At 40.6% G+C, this 16,765-nt stretch overlaps 1 protein-coding gene across 2 annotated transcripts; it reads left to right on the top strand.

Annotated features, from left to right (window-relative positions):
- The first annotated feature begins 6,451 nt into the window (after nt 1–6,451).
- Nucleotides 6,452–15,027, top strand: RAB29 (RAB29, member RAS oncogene family). 2 transcript variants are annotated; one of them, XM_055581753.1, is made up of 6 exons: nt 6,452–6,671; nt 6,850–7,099; nt 8,943–9,014; nt 10,188–10,369; nt 10,660–10,781; nt 11,058–15,027. In XM_055581753.1, the coding sequence occupies exons 2-6, from the start codon at nt 6,976–6,978 to the stop codon at nt 11,167–11,169; spliced, it is 612 nt and encodes a 203-aa protein (XP_055437728.1). In that variant the 5' UTR covers nt 6,452–6,671; nt 6,850–6,975; the 3' UTR covers nt 11,170–15,027. The 2 variants fall into 2 exon arrangements, with proteins under 2 accessions (XP_055437728.1, XP_055437729.1); XM_055581754.1 differs by having other exon boundaries at nt 6,452–6,729; nt 6,852–7,099.
- The last annotated feature ends 1,738 nt before the right edge of the window (nt 15,028–16,765 follow it).

Below are 16,765 nucleotides of genomic sequence, written 5' to 3'. Positions count from 1 at the left end.
AAGTCTGGAAATTCTACTAACAAAAACAAAAACTTAACAACATATTTTTTAAATTGGCTAAGGAGTTGAATAGATTTTTCTCCAAAGAAGACATACAGATGGCAAAAAATACATATATGAAAAAGTGATCAATAACTCTAATCATTAGGGAAATACAAATTAAAACCACAGTGAAGTATCACTTTGCATTTGTCAGGATGGCTATTATTTTTTTTTTTAAAAGAGAGAGAAAGAGAGAAACGACAAGTGTTAGGATGAGGAGAAACTGAAACCCTTGTACACTGTTGGTAGGAATGTAAATGCTGCAGCCGTTACGGAAAACAGCATGGAGTTTCCTCAAAAAATTAAAAATAGAACTATCATATGATCCAATGATCCCACTTCTGGAAATTTATCCAACAGAATTGAAATCAAGATCTCAAAAAGATGTTAGTACTCTTATGTTCATCGCAGCACCATTTACAATAGCCAAGATAAAGTAGCAACTTATATGTCCATCAAAATATGAAATTTTAAAAATTGTGTATGCAATGGTGAAAAACCAAAATCATTTCCTCTAAGATCAGGAACAAGACAAGGGTGCCTACTCTCACCACTATTATTCAACATAGTCTTAGAAGTCCTAGCATGGCAGTCAGAGAAGGAAAAGAGATAATAGGAATCCAAATTGGCAAAGAAGTAAAACTGTCACTGTTTGCAGATGACATGATACTAAACATAGAAAATCCTAAAGATGCCACCAGAAAACTACTGGAGCTAATCAATGAATTTAGTAAAATCACAGGATACAAAGTCAATATGCAAAAATCTCTTGCATTCTTATACACTAACAATGAAAGATCAGAAAGAGAAATTAAGGAAACTATCCCATTCACCAGTGCAACAAAAATAATAAAATACCTAGGAATAAACCTAGGTTAAAAACATACGAGGTAAAAGACCTGTATGAAGAAAACTATGAGACTAATGAAAGAAATCAGTGATGACACAAATAGATGGAGAGATATGCCATATTCTTGGATTGGAAGAGTCAATATTGTGAAAATGAGTATCCAAAGCAATCTACATATTCAATGCAATCCCTATCAAATTACCAACAGCATTTTTCACAGAACTAGAACAAAACATTTTACAATTTGTATGGAAGCACAAAAGACCCTAATTAACAAAAGCAATCTTAAGAAAAAAAAAAACCAAAACAGAGCTGGAGAAAGCAGGCTCCCTGATTTAAGGCTATTCTACAGGCGACAGTCATCAAGACAGTACGGTACTGGCATAGAAACAGAAGTATAAATCAGTGGAGCAGGACAGAAACTCAGAGATACACACACCCACTTATGGTCACCTAATGTATGACAAAGGAAGCCAGAATACACAGTGGAGTAAAGACAGCCTCAAGGAATGAAATTAGAACACCCCTTAATACCAAACACAAATATAAACTCAGAATGGACTAAAGATCTAAATGTAAGGCCAGACTATAAAACTCTGACAGGGAAATGTAGAACACTCTTTGACATAAATTACAGCAAGATCTTTTTTTGACACATCTCCTAGAGTAATGAGAATAAAAACAAAAATAAACAAATGGGACCTGCTGCTGCTACTGCTAAGTCGCTTCAGTCGTGTCCGACTCTGTGTGACCCCAGAGACGACAGCCCACCAGGCTCCACCGTCCCTGGGATTCTCCAGGCAAGAACACTGGAGTGGGTTGCCATGTCCTTCTCCAATGCATGAAAGTGAAAAGTGAAAGTGAAGTCGCTCAGTCGTGTCTGACTCTTAGCGACCCCATGGACTGCAGCCCACCAGGCTCCTCCATCCATGGGATTTTCCAGGCAAGAGTACTGGAGTGGGGTGCCAAGACCTAATTGAACTTAAAAGCTTTTGCACAGCAAAGGAAACCATAAACAAGATGAAAAGACAGCTCTCAGAATGGAATAAAATATTTGCAAATGAAGTAACTGACAAAGGATCAGTCTCCAAAATATATAAGCAGCTCACGCAGCTCAATAGCAAAACAAACAGTCCAATCAGAAAATGGCCATTTCTCCAGAGAAAACATAAAGATGGCCAACAAGCACATGAAAAATGCTCGATATCACTAATGATTAGAGAAATGCAAATGAAAACTACAATGAGATATCACTTCATACTGGTCAGAATGGCTATCACCACAAAATCTACAAACAATAAATACTAGAGAGGGTGTGGAGAAAAAGGAACCCTCTTGCACTGTTGGTGGGAATGTAAACTGATATAGCCACTCTGGAGGACAGTTTGGAGATTCCTTAAAAAACTGAAAATAGAACTACCACATGACCCAGCAATCCCACTACTGGGCATATACCCAGAGAAAACCATAATTCAAAAAGACATGCACCCCATTGTTCACTGTAGCACTATTTACAATAGCCAAGACATGGAAGCAATCTAAATGTCCATCAACAAGAAAATGGATAAAGAAGATGTAATCATATATATATATATGTCAGTTCAGTCGCTCAGTCGTGTCTGACTCTTTGTGACCCCATGGACTACAGCACGCCAGGCCTCCCTGTCTATCACCAACTCCCGGAGTTCACTCAAACTCATGTCCATCGAGTCGGTGATGCCATCCATCCATCTCATCCTCTGTCGTCCCCTTCTCATCCTGCCCTCAATCTTTCCCAGCATCAGGGTCTTTTCTAATGAGTCAGCTCTTCACATCAGGTGGCCAAAGTATTGGAGTTTCAGCTTCAGCATCAGTCCTTCCAATGAATATTCCGACTGATTTCCTTTAGGATGGACTGGTTGGATCTCCTTGCAGTCCAAGGGACTCTCAAGAGTCTTCTCCAACACCACAGTTCAAAAGCATCAATTCACTGGCACTCAGCTTTCTTTATAGTCCAACACTAATATCCATATGTGACTACTAGAAAAACCATAGCTTTGACTAGACAGACCTTTGTTGACAAAGTAATGTCTCTGCTTTTTAATATGCTGTCCAGGTTGGTCATAGCTTTTTTTCCAAAGAGCAAGCATCTTTTAATTTCATGGCTGCAGTCACCATCTGAAGTGATTTTGGAGCCCAAGAAAATAAAGTCTGTCACTGTTTCCACTGTTTCCCCAACTATTTGCCATGAAGTGATGGGGCCAGATGCCATGATCTTAGTTTTTTTGAATGCTGACTTTTAAGCCAACTTTTTCACTCTCTTCTTTCACTTTCAACAAGAGGCTCTTTAGTTCTTTTCCACTTCCTGCCATAACGGTGGTGACATCTGCATATCTGAGGTTATTGATATTTCTCCTGGCAATCTTGATTCCAGCTTGTGCTTCATCCAGCCCAGCATTTCGCACGATGTGCTCTGCAAAGAAGTTAAATAAGCAGGGTGACAATATACAGCCTTGATGTACTCCTTTACCAATTTGTAACCAGTCTATTGTTCCATGTCCAATTCTAACTGTTGCTTCTTGACCTGCATACAGATTTCTCAGGAGGCAGGTGAGGTGCTCTGATATTCCCATCTCTTGAAGAATTTTCCACAGTTTGTTGTGATCCACACAGTCAAAGGCTTTGGCATAGTCAATAAAGCAGAAGTAAATGTTTTTCGGGAACTCTTTTGCTTTTTCAAAGATCCAACAGATGTTGGCAATTTGATCTCTGGTTCCTCTGCCTTTTCTAAATCCAGCTTGAACATCTGAAAGTTCATGGTTCATACATTGTTGAAGCCTGGCTTGAAGAATTTTGAGCATTACTTTGCTAGTGTGTGAGATGACTGCAACTGTGCAGTAATTTGAACATTTTTTGGCATTGCCAAAGTATAGATATGTGTGTGTGTGTGTGTGTGTACATACACACACAATGGAATATTACCCAGCCATAAAAAGGAGTGAAACTGAGTCACTTTTAGAGATGCTGATGGACTTATTATAGACTGTTAAACAGAGTGAAGTAAGTCAGACAGAGGAAAACAAATTGGAGAAGACTCTTGAGAGTCCCTTGGACTGCAAGGAGATCCAACCAGTCCATCCTAAAGGAAATCCATCCTAGGTGTTCATCAGAAGGACTAATGTTGAAGCTGAAGCTCCAGTACTTTGGCCATCTGATGGCGAAGAGCTGACTCATTGGAAAAGATCCTGATGCTGGGAAAGATTGAGGGCAGGAGGAGAAGGGGACAACAGAGGATGAGATGAATGGATGGCATCACCGACTTGATGGACATGGGTTTGGGTGGACTCTGAGAGTTGGTGATGGACACGGAGGCGTGGCATGCTGCAGTTCATGGGGTCGCAAAGAGTCAAACAAGACTGAGTGACTGAACTGAACACATATGTGGAATCTGAAAAAATTGGTATAGATGATCTTATTTATGAAGCAGTAATAGAGACACAGATGTAGAGAACAAATCCATGGATACCAAGGAGGAAAGGGGAGATGGATGAACTGGGAAATTGGGATTGACAAATATACACTACTGATACTATGTATAAAACAGATAACTAGTGAGAACTTTCTGTACTGCACAGGGAGTTTTACTGAACATTCTATAGTGACCTACATGTGCAAGAAATAAAAACAAGAGGAGATACATGTATATGCATAACAGATTCATTTGCTGCACAATAGAGATCTACATAGCAGTGTAAAGCATCTCTACTCCAATAAAAATTTTAAAATAAAATTAAAAGTTGTATATGCATACAATGTAATATTATTTTGCCATTAAAAAGAAGGAAATTCTGCAATACATTACAACATGGATAAACCTTAAAGATATTAATTATGCTAAGTGAAATATCCAAGAAAGAAAATTTACTGCATGATTTCACCTATATGAGGTATCTAAAATAGTTAAATTTATAGAAATAAAGAATGGACTAAATAGTGGTGACTAAGGGCTGGAGGGAGGGAGAAATAGGGAGTTAATAATCAATAGACATAAGATTCATTTAAGCAAGATGAATGAGTTCTAGAGATCTGTACCTCGATTGCACACTTAAAATTCGTGTTTTTATATTGCTGCGACTGCATACTTTAAAACTTAAAAAAAAAAAACTTACAAGGTAGGTCTCATGTTAAGTGTTCCTACCACAGTAAAATAAAAAATTTCAGCTCTGAGTGGAAGGAAGAAATGATGAGGCCAGTGACAGAAATAGTTGTTTTTGAGGTGAAGCAGTGAGAGGGAGGCTCTGGCAGGACAGCAAACTAAAAGTACCTTTATATCAGTTGAGCAAAACTGATTGGAGATGAAGATATAAATAAAACTTAGACAAAGAGAAATGTGAAGCCAAGGGCAATTCACCAAAGTAAAAAGTTTAAAGAATGATCAGCTCAGGGACCAAGAATCAAGTGTTTAGAAATACTTAAAGAGTGACAGGATAAAAGGAAGTAGTGAAATAAGGTGATCATCAGAGAAGAAGGAGGCTGAACAAGAAAGAACGGTGTCACTAAGTCACATGAGAAGCAAATTGCAAGATATGGTTCACTATGCCAAAGCCAACGGGAATTGAGAAAAGACCATTGGGAAGGAAACTGAGACATTCCAAAAAGATGAGAAGCCTAGCCTGACCCTTCCCTACCTGGGTAACAAACATTGTGAACCATGTTGATGGTCTCTCCTCGAGGTTAAGGTCAAGAGACCCGAGCAGGGCTGATTTTTCCATCTTCCTGTTGCTTTCTCTTCTATTCCTGGGAAAAGCATAGAAAACGGAGCTTATTTTGTTTGCCATGAAGCTCATGGCCGCTTAACTCCTACCTAAAGGGCAGGCAGGTCAGAAGTTACAGACTAAAAAATTAAAAATATTTGCAAAACTGTAGTTTAATCATTATTCATGAGCAACAGCAAAAACAAATGGAGGAGGACTGGCAGTGTACTTCAATCAGCTTCCAACTCAAATGATGTGAGCGGTGTAGTGTGACTGAAGATTGTGCAAGTGAGAATGAGGAACCGTCTGTTGTTTTCTGTCTTTACTGCAGTAGCAAGTTATTAAATATTAATAACTAACATTTAACGACATGGGATTTCCTGAGTCGGTCTTTTAATCTGTCCTTGAATTTGACTGGTTTGAGGTCTTTTGGGGTGGGTATGTCTATCTATCCATTTGGAAGAATAGGAAATGGACTTGAAGCATGAGGGATGAAGCTTGAGCTTTTATTAGTGGAAATAATATATGGAATCTATGGAATAATTTTTTTAATCTTAACTCCATAAAACTTTTATTAAAGATGAGACATGTATGTGGGGACAGATTTAGGAAGGTTAGATCATGTCGGACAAACCGCTTTCTTTAGAATGTTTTCTATTCCAGAATTATTTAAAAATAAAATTCCAAACCATTGAAGGAGTTTGAAACTAAGTGTATTAAAAAAAAAAAAAAAAATAGCGCATAAACTACACTTCCAGGAAGCCATACGGGCGAGTCGCTGCGCTCTGCAAGTAGCCTTCGCCGCAAGGTACGCTGGGAAGTGTAGTGCGCCAAGCGACGTTGCACGTGACACGCGGAGGCAGGCGAGGGGACCGCGCCACCTGAGGCGGTCCGGGGTCCGGAGGAGGCTAGGCGTACGCCTCTCTTTCCCCCCGAATTTGGTCTGTGCAGTTAGGGGGTGGCCTCCATCTCCTCCCCACCGTGAGGTGAAATAAGCTGGCTGTGTTCCGTCGCCCGCTGGAGCAGCTCCGGGGAAGTCTGGGCGGGTAAGGCATCGTGGTGCCTCGCCCCTTTTCTCGGCGGCCGGGCGGGCAGGGGAAGAAGGTAACAGCCGGGGGCTCAGAGCCTGCGCCCTGCGCTCCGCCCAGGCTGCGGCCGCGCGGGGAGGAAGCGCGTCTAGTTGAGCGCAAAGTTTCCTTTTTTTTTTTTTTGCTTTCTCTTCAGAGTCGCCCTAACGGGCTGTGGGGCGGGTATGCCACCCTTCAGTTTGAGCGGGGGTCCCGAGACCAAGAGGTGAAAATAAGCAAACCCCCCACTCCCCGCCTCCGTAAAGCGTCCATCCCGCTAGCCATGAGCAGCCGCGACCACCTGTTCAAAGTGCTGGTGGTGGGGGACGCCGCGGTCGGCAAGACGTCCCTGGTGCAGCGATATTCCCAGGACAGCTTCAGCAAACACTACAAGTCCACGGTGGGAGGTGAGACGCTGCGAGGGGCGGGCGGGGCAGCGGCCGGGGTCCTGCGACCAGCCGCGGACTGGAGTCGGCTGGGGGCCGGGGTTTTGCAGTCTTAAGGTCCTTCCCCGGGCCAGGAAGGAGCTGTCTGGGACCCTGGTGTTTGATGTGCATGCCTCTCCGGGGGGTTTCCAGTGAAGTTTACCCAGTCAGAGCTGACTGTGTCGAGAGAGAAAGGCAAAGGTGTGACGGTAGGAAATGGGGAAGGGTGGGTGAGAAAATGAGCAGTTGCTGCGTTTCGCTGGGGAGCTGTGAACTCAAGCCTCCAGCCTTCCTAGCGGTCACTGGCAAATCTCTGCGACAAGCGGACGCCGCTGAGACCTTCTGGAGAACCTGGTTAGGTACCAGCTGGAGCTGCTGTTCTACCTTTCACGAGAGTTACAGACAGTTGTTGAAGGAACAGAAGGGTGTTTAACCTGGCCTCAAGGAGCCTGGCTTTGTTATGGAGATGCCTGCCTGGGAGAGCCCCTTGGACACTCAGTCAGATGCTGATGAGCTGTGTGGTTTTTGTCCATTGATTGTTTAAAGACAACCTATTCCTAGTGTAAAATATACCACTTTTCTATTTTCCCACCCCTTTTTCTCTCAAACTGGGGAGGCAAAGGACAAAGGGGACACCAGGGGTTCACTTCTTTTCCAGGTGTGGCCTTTGGACTCAACTTTCCAGAAGTAGAAGAATGCCTTTTAATTAAAAGTTTAGCTGGGGAGAGCTGGTGAAGAGGGAAAGTAACAAACATTTATTTATCTCCATTAAAAGAACTTTTGTAATACAAATTTTGAAAATGTACACTAGTGTTCATTATGGAATTTTTAAAAATTAACATGCAATTACATTGCAATTAAGACATCTTCCTTAAGAACACCCATCAAAATGAAGGGTTTTAAGGTTCAAACAAACAAAAAAAAAATAAGTAACATGAGGGCCCCTAATTCACGGATTTGGTTTAAAAGTATCCCACTAATTTTTAGCAATTGCTCTAGTTTTCCTATAGTAAAGAATATAATTGACTGGCTATTTTTTTCAGTGTTTATTCTAAATTTCCCCTAGCTTTCATTTCTGTCATAGATGTGAAGAAATATATTTCCAAACACCAGAAATTATCCTGTTTCTGTCTTCATCAAAAGCTCTTCCCCCTTGTCCTTAACTCATGGAGTCTCAGCAACTACAGATGAGGCAGGAGCTTCCAGCACAGCTCTTAAGCATCACCCGTGGGGTGAATCCTCTGGGACCTTTTCACTTTATCTCATTCCTGCCCAGGATAATTCCTACAGCCTTATGAAGGATGTAGAATTCCCCCAAGGGTGTGATTTTCTCATAATACAATTGGATTAGAAACCAACAGTGAAATTGAATGTGGAAGATGCAAAGGCCAACACACTTACCTCATTTCCATCTTCTACCTTATCATTGCTTCCCTAAGAAAGCCCCCTAAATCTTCCAAAAACTGTTTAACCTGAGATAAGTTGTTTTTGTAATTACTCTCACCTAATATTCTCCAATTGAGTTTTCTCAGCCTGAGCCAACTGTCTGAAAAGAGATAAGGCAATATTAGTAGGATCAAATAATTGGTTTGACAAGAAAGTAAAAGCCAGAGATGCCTTCAGAAGATGCATGTGAATTATATGTCCCATATTCAGTACATGGGTGTGGTCCATTGAGGGCTTAAAATAACCAAATAAACAAACAATGAATGAATGAATTCGATTGGAGTTGTGTGTCCCTAGGGTTGTATCTGCGTATTTGATATGACTTTGTGGACTTTTTAAAGGTAAACTTTATTCAAGTATATTATACATATATTTTCAGTGGATTTTGCTCTGAAGGTTCTCCAGTGGTCTGACTCAGAGATGGTGCGCCTCCAGCTGTGGGATATTGCAGGTAGGATGGGAAGACGGGACAAGAATAAGGGGAGAGATTTTGGTTTAACCAACAAGCTTTCAGAGAAAAAGTGGAACCAAACTTTTTTTTCTGAAGCTGGAATGATCAGACTGCTCTGAGGATATATAAGCTGAATAGATGTAGAGCTTTTGTAGATCTGTAAATGTTTTACCCTGAATAAATGTAGAGCAGTCTCTGTGTGGGTGGAAGGGCTGGTGAGGTAGTGAACTATGAAGACCATAGGTGGATGCTCCCACAGCAGGCAGAGGGTGCTCTTTCTAAGGTTTCCAGCTGACCTTGGTGAGAAACAAGAGAAGACAATAATAATAGCTAGACAAAGTATTAAAAAGCAGAGACATCACTTTGCTGACAAAGATCTGTCTAGTCAAAGCTATGGTTTTTCCAGTAGTCATGTATGGATGTGAGAGTTGGACCATAAAGAAGGCTGAGCGCTGAAGAATTTATGCTTTCAAATTGTGGTGCTGGAGAAGACTCTTGAGAGTCCCTTAGACTGCAAGGAGATCAAACCAGTCAATTGTAAAGGAAATCAACCCTAAATATTCATTGGAAGGACTGATGCTGAAGCTGAAGCTCCAATACTTTTGGCCATCTGATGCAAAGAGTGGACTGATTGGAAAAGACCCTGATGCTGGGAAAGATTGAAATCAGAAGTAGAAGGGAACGACAGAGGATGAGATGGTTGAATGGCATCATAGAATCAATGGACATGAGTTTGAGCAAACTTCGGGAGATAGTTAAAGACAGGGAATCCTGGCATGCTGCAGTCCATGGAATCACAAAGTTGAACGCGACTGAGCGGCTGAACAACAACCCTTATTTATTATTTGCTAATCACTTTTCTAAGCGTTTTAGATTCACTGACTCATTAATCTTTACAACTAGCCTGTAATAAAAAAAAAAAAAAACTACTGCTTTCCCCCACTTTACAGATGAGCAATCTGAAGCACTGAAATGTTGACTTATCCAAAGTCACATAGATGGTAAATGACAGAGCAGGAATTTGGAAGTGGATGATCTGGGTACAAAATCTGGACTCACCCGCTCCTCATACTGCCCTCTTTCCTTTAATGAAGATGGAAAGGGCAGGGTGTCAGAGAGGGTCCCCAAGCTGGTTCTGAGGATCACCTTCTCAAGAACTGTCTTACTTCCCAGGGCAGGAGCGCTTCACCTCTATGACCCGACTTTACTATCGGGATGCCTCTGCCTGTGTTATTATGTTTGATGTTACCAATGCCACTACCTTCAGCAACAGCCAGAAATGGAAACAAGACCTGGACAGCAAGCTCACACTGCCCAATGGAGAGCCGGTGCCCTGCCTGCTCTTAGCCAACAAGGTAAGTGGTCAGCTTGGAAAACGGCCCCTGGCTTCAGTCTGGTCAGAGAGTAAGTGAATCTAAAATGCACTCTGATTCTAGGTTTCCACTTGCCCTTCTCAAGCTGGCAAAATCTTCTCTACCTCTCTTCAAGAGATGTTGAAACTTTCTTTGAGAAGAACGTTGACCGTAGATTTCTGATGCTTCTGTTCTAGCCATTAGGGGAACTATTTTAAATCCACGTGTATCTGAGCAATGTTCCTATTCTCAGGAAGTTTATGGTGTTGCCTTTGATTTATTTTCTTTGCCAGTGTGATCTATCCCCTTGGGCAGTGAGCCGAGACCAGGTTGACCGGTTCAGTAAAGAGAATGGTTTCACAGGTTGGACAGAAACCTCGGTCAAGGAGAACAAAAATATTAATGAGGCCATGAGGTGAGTAGCTTATGCTGTTCTAGAGATAAGCATACAGATGTACCCATCTTTCACGGCAGTATCTTGAACCTTCTTGTTTCTGAGCAAACAAGAACAGATTGAGCCAATAGAATGCTGACTTCTGAAGGCCAGGGATGCGGTCTTCTCTCCTGAGATAATTGGGGATAATGAGGCATTTAAACCTTGTGGCTTTACTGATTGCCATCTGGTGACAAAACACAATATCTGCTGTTTCTCCATTCAGTTTCTCAGGCTTATTTTTTATTTGATTTTTAGAGTCCTCATTGAAAAGATGATGAGCAATTCCAGAGAAGATATGTCTTTGTCCACCCAGGGGAACTACATCAACCTGCAAACCAAGCCGTCCTCCAGCTGGGCCTGCTGCTAGTAGCATTTGGCTTGTTTTCCCTCCCAGCTCCAGGAGGTCTTTCTCTTCCCTTTGGTTGCCCATCCAACAGTTTTACTAAGTACATTTGACCTGTCTGCTGGTAACTGTCTGGTAAGGAGAGCCATCATCACTAAGAAAAGACACATGGGACCCATGGGCATTTCTGCCTCTTGCTTGCTGCTGGCTTACAGAGACCAGTCAGTGTCTTCTGTCCAAACAAGATCATCTCATCCCTCAGTTTATGGTCTGGGATTGATTTTGTGGCAAGGATTAGAAATTAGCATCTGTGTTTCAAGAAGCATAATTCTCACCTGCTTTTGAGTGTATTTTTCCATTCAATGTATATTGATATCCCAGTCTGATAGGACTTCAGTTACAAGGAAAGTGAGATCAAAGCTCATTTCCCAAATTCCTTGTTGGCCATTGCTTTCATATTCTTTCTGTTTTGCCTTTGAATTAAACATCTGATTCTGAGATGCAGGAGGAGTGGGGCCAGATAATGTGGGTTTAGGGCTACTGGAGGCCCTAAACCAAAAGTCACTGTATTTTTTAAAGATTCTAAAGTTGTATTAGCTTTCTCCTGTCTTGGCTTTAAGAACAGCCAAGCTTTTAAATGAACTCTTTGGTGAGAGCATTTCTTTCTCCAAAGAAATTAATTCTCACGTTATTGTTTTCTAGTATCTTTTTCCCAGTGGGCTGGGGACCGGGTTTGCAGGTTTCTGGGTTGATGTCTTGCTGTATAATGCTGCAAGTGACATCAATTGGCCATGGTGCCCTAAAATAGGTCTGTTCCTCAAAGCTCTGGTAGTCTGAGTGGAAGAAGAGGGAGAGGTTAACAGAACAAAATCCTGTGGGACAACTTGCTTATGAGCACTTTTGTGGCTAGCACTTAACAGTCATAGGAAATAAATATTATATATAGACCTTTGCCTGGGGGTGGAAAGTAGATACACAGAAAATCATTAGGTAATTTAAGTGCTAAATTGGGTAGAGTTTTTAGTATCCAGTCACTTCTAGACAGTTTAATTTATTAAATTCTCACAGGATGGTGATTTATAACCTACCTAGAGTTATGAATATTCTTAGTGAGCTCAGACTTAAGAGCTCTGTGAGAGACACTTAGCTAAATAAGTGTTCTAAGTCTGTAGTTCCCACATACGATCAAAACCACCTAGAAAGTTTGTTTAAAGATTTTAAAATAAAATGTTTTAAGATTTGTGTTTCCCAGTCTAACCTACTAAATCAAAATGTCCAGGAGTGAAACCTGCGGATTCATTGTTGTTTTCAAAACTTCCCAGGCAATTCTAATCAGGCCAGTTTGGAAACCACAGCTGGAGAATGTGGTAAAAATGCAGACATCCAGGCCTTCCCAGTGAAATGTTCCTGGGCTTCTGTAGGCTCCGTTAGTTCTCTAGGTGATTTTGACACACACCAGACTGGGGCTTCCCAGGTGACACTAAGAGGTAAAGAACCCGCCTGCCAGTGCTCTAGACATAAGAGATGAGGGTTGGATCCCTGGATCAGGAAGAACCCCTAGAGGAGAAAATGGCAACCCACTCCAGTATTCTTGCCTAGAGAATCTCATGGACAGAGGAGCCTGATGGGCTACAGTCCATAGGGTTGCACAGAGTCTGACATGACTGAAGTGACTTAGCACACACGCGTGCAGACTGAAAACCACCCTCCTAAGAGATCAGAAGCCAGATATCAGAGCCTTTGGTGGTTTGTTTTTAATGCCAGTTGTTATAAATTTTGCACAGTCTTTTTAGACCTTCAGGTTCTCTTTTGTATTACCCATTCCAGGTAGAGTTTTTATTACAATGATTCTGAAAATAATAGTGGAAGAACAAGTTCTCTGTGAAAAGAAAATTGATTTTTATTCACTGATTTGAACCCCGGCAAAATCACAAATAAATGGGAAATAAGTGTTGTATTCATGGTAGTTACTGACCTTCAATTTGTTTGTTAAAGTGTTATTTTATACTGATAAGAGTATTATGGAAATGGAGACTTTTTAAAATACCTTCTTTAAAATGAAGGTAAATGTTACTCTGTTTATCTGTTAATTTACTAGTACCAGTTGCCTTGTTCCAATTCAGTACTTGATGTAACTTCTCAAATACTGCTTGGAAATGTGACCATTTTTTAAAAAATTGAATATGCTTTCTTTTCCCACTGGCTGACTCAGGATATTTCTGCCTTTTCAAGCATTGCTAGAGGCTGGCCTGCCAGCCCTTCTGGATTTTCTCTCCCAACTGGTGAACATTATGGCCCTGAAACCAATTAAAGAAAGTGAAATATAATTCCTCTCCATATCCCTATCTGTAAAGAAAAGAGAAAGTAATTAAGATAAGGAAGAATAAAAAAATATTTACATGATTAGAAATGTGATTATATTAAAAATAATTAGATCTTATCATTTGGATGCTACTTCTTGGGTAAAACTGTTTGGAACATGGATATCGTTGTAGCCCTTCCCTAGAGAAATTTCCATATTTGAGACAAGATGCCCCTTCACTCATCCAGCTAGTCTGTGGCCAAGAAGAAAACATAGGCATTCCCTGCAGAGTGTTCTAAGAGATGCAAGGAAGGGCTGAGAACAGAGCTGTGGAATTGTGACTGCCTTGGCTTGCTACTTTGAACAGAATAGCTGAGTGATCAAACAAGCTGGGAAGGGAACCACAGGTCACGGAAGGCCCCTCAACAGTAAGTGATGGTTTGCTCTTCTGTGCTATAATGAGCCAGAATTGCTCTAAGATGATTTCTCTAACTCATTTAACAATAGCTGAGGATTATTTGGGTTCCTCATTTCCCCCCTTATCTCCAGATTTAACTCTTTTCCTTAGCTGGTTTGTATTCTGTCCCCAGAACACTGTCCCATCTAAAAGAAGGCTCTTCCTGCCTTTTATCCTTTTGTAGGCAGTGGCCAAGCTTAGCAGATGTAAAAATTTCCATGATAGATATTCTGTACAATCCAGTGATTAGATTGCTCAAGGAAATAAACTTCAGTGCCCTTTTCTCCTTCACCCCCTTGTTTCACTATGTATAGGAAGAGGCCCCAGCTGTGTACATGGCTCATTTATTAAAGGCAGATACCCCCCATGCTGCAAAGTGCAATAGGTAGAAAGCCACTCGAAAATGTGCACTGGAAAGAACTCTACATGTATTTTTGACTTGAGAATATATCTACGCATAATCTTTGTTGTTGTTAGAAAAACCCTGCCTTCTCTTTGGCCTTCAAGCATAATCTGAATTCTGTTCAGTTTTATCTGCAGAGTTTTAGTATAATAATGGTATTGCTCTGCTTTAGGTTTCTCCAGGGAAATAGAACTAATAAGATACAGATATGTATGCATATATGTATATGAATATGTGTGTTTATATATGTAAAGGGATATATTATAAGAATTTGTCTCGTGTGATTATGGAGGCTGGCAAGCTTGAAACCTGTGGAGCTGATGACACAGTTCAAGTCCCCAGACTGGCAGACTGGAAGAGCTGATGTTCCTGTTCAGAGGCCATCAGACAGAATTCTCTGCTACTCAGGATGGGGAGTCAGCCTTTTGTTCTGTTCAGGTCTTCAACTGATTGGATGAGGCCTACCTATATTAGAGAAAGCAAGCTGCCTTATGGCATCTACCAATGTAAGTGTTAATCTCATCCCAAAACACCCTCACAGAAACACCCAGAATAATGGTTAACCAAATATCTGGGTAAACCCACGTTCCAGTCAAACTGACACACAAACTTAACCATTACTTGCACTTAATAGTACTTTTCTATGTAATGGTGCTGTTTTGATAACTTTCTTCACACTCAACTTGATTTACACTTAACTGATTAGGAACTAACCTACATATAATGGGAGTAAAAAGGAAAAGCAGATACGAAAGGAAAAAAATAAGATAGACATTTTATTAGTTATCATGACATGAGAAGAGCAGTCCAGTAGTACTAGATACCAATATCTGACTTTGCATAAACTCTTCCCTCAGATATGTGAGTTGTGCATGTTTCTTATGCTACCCTGGAAATAAGAAAGTAAACAGTTCTTATTTTATATTTGAGGGAAAAACTATCTCAAAATTTGACTAATGGAAGACAGCCATTTGAATCTGTAATAAAGCCAAGACATAACTGCAAATCTTCAAATTCCCCATCTCCATTCTATCATTTAGGTTTCTGGGAAGCATTTGACCTGAAAAACCTATTTTATTAATAGAATATGAGCCCAGACATTTAGAGAAACAGAACTGGCCCTTTTTGGGTTGGAAATTTAGTTTGTATTAGATAGACTTTGAGATCGTGTTCAGAGACGTGTGTAATTAAACTTGGGGCCAAGTTTAGTGCTGTTTGAATAGCACGCAGCACAGATATGTCCTGAGGTGTTTGACAAGTTCCAGTGACTAAGATAATGTCACCCAAATGCAGTGACTGTCATTTAATTTTGAACATCGGCTTTATTGTTTGCAAATACAGAAATTTTAAAAAGTTATTCTTTTCCATTATAGTTTATCACAAGACACTGAATAGTTTCCTGTACTATACAGTAAGACCTTGTTGTTTATTTTATATATGCAAATACAGGGGTATTAACAGCCATTGCATTTTCAACTGTTGTTGCCAGTAGCTAACATCTGGATGTTTCTATAAGCCAAATACATATTTGACTAAGCAGGTCACATGGATTATTTTTATTTTCACAATGATCCCAAGATTCTATATATATATATATATATACACTTAAGGCACAAAAATTAAGACTCTGCTCAAGGTTAGACAGCTAGAGAGTGGCAAACTCATTTTTAACCTTTAGCTGTGTTAACTTCAGGAGCTCCTTTAAATAAACTGCCTCCTGTTTTTTATGTGTCTGTTTTGGTGGTGGCATCCTTGATGTTTTCCCACATAAAGAGTAATTTATTAAATGGGTGTACAGGTTTTTGAGTACTTCTATAACAATTTTAAATCTGCTCCTTAAGGAAAATGTCCCACAACCTAAACAAAACCTCTGTTTACATTTTGACAAATTTATGTTCAGTCCATTTTTTTCATGTGCAGACTTTTTCATATACTTGTATTCACACTTAAGTCAGTTTTCATTGCATACTTTTTATGTATCCAGTATTACAGTAGGAGTTGTGGAGGATATAAAGATCTATGCCATAGAAGTTCATGGAAGGCAGTCAATAAAGATTTCTTAAAGGGAAGTAGGACACAAGATGGATACCAATCGAGAAAGAGGTGGGATGGGATTTCAGGCTGGGAAGAAAGGGGGCTTAGAGTTTTTATGCAGGTTTGAGTAGTAACCAGTAGACCAAAGGTGTCATGTTATAGAGCAGTGGGAAATAAGGTTAGAAAGACCATGGAGATTATATAGGTCACTAATTAAGTGGTACACCTACCGTTATAATTGTGGGATAAAACCTGGGGAAGAAATGCTTTCTGTCTAGGAAGGGCAGTCCAGAAGAGAGCCAGGCATGTAAAAGAATTGCATCTCACTGCAGGGAAACTACTTCTTGTAGTGATGCAGGACAAGGAAGGAGGTAAGGAAAAACCTCATGGAAGAGGCACTCCAACTGGAGGACTACAAGAAGAA

This window comes from Bubalus kerabau, chromosome 5 (assembly GCF_029407905.1).
Source record: "Bubalus kerabau isolate K-KA32 ecotype Philippines breed swamp buffalo chromosome 5, PCC_UOA_SB_1v2, whole genome shotgun sequence".
Taxonomy (NCBI): Eukaryota; Metazoa; Chordata; class Mammalia; order Artiodactyla; family Bovidae; genus Bubalus; species Bubalus kerabau.
The sequence above is the reverse complement of the archived record's forward strand: the minus strand, read 5'-3'. Positions and strand labels throughout refer to the sequence as shown.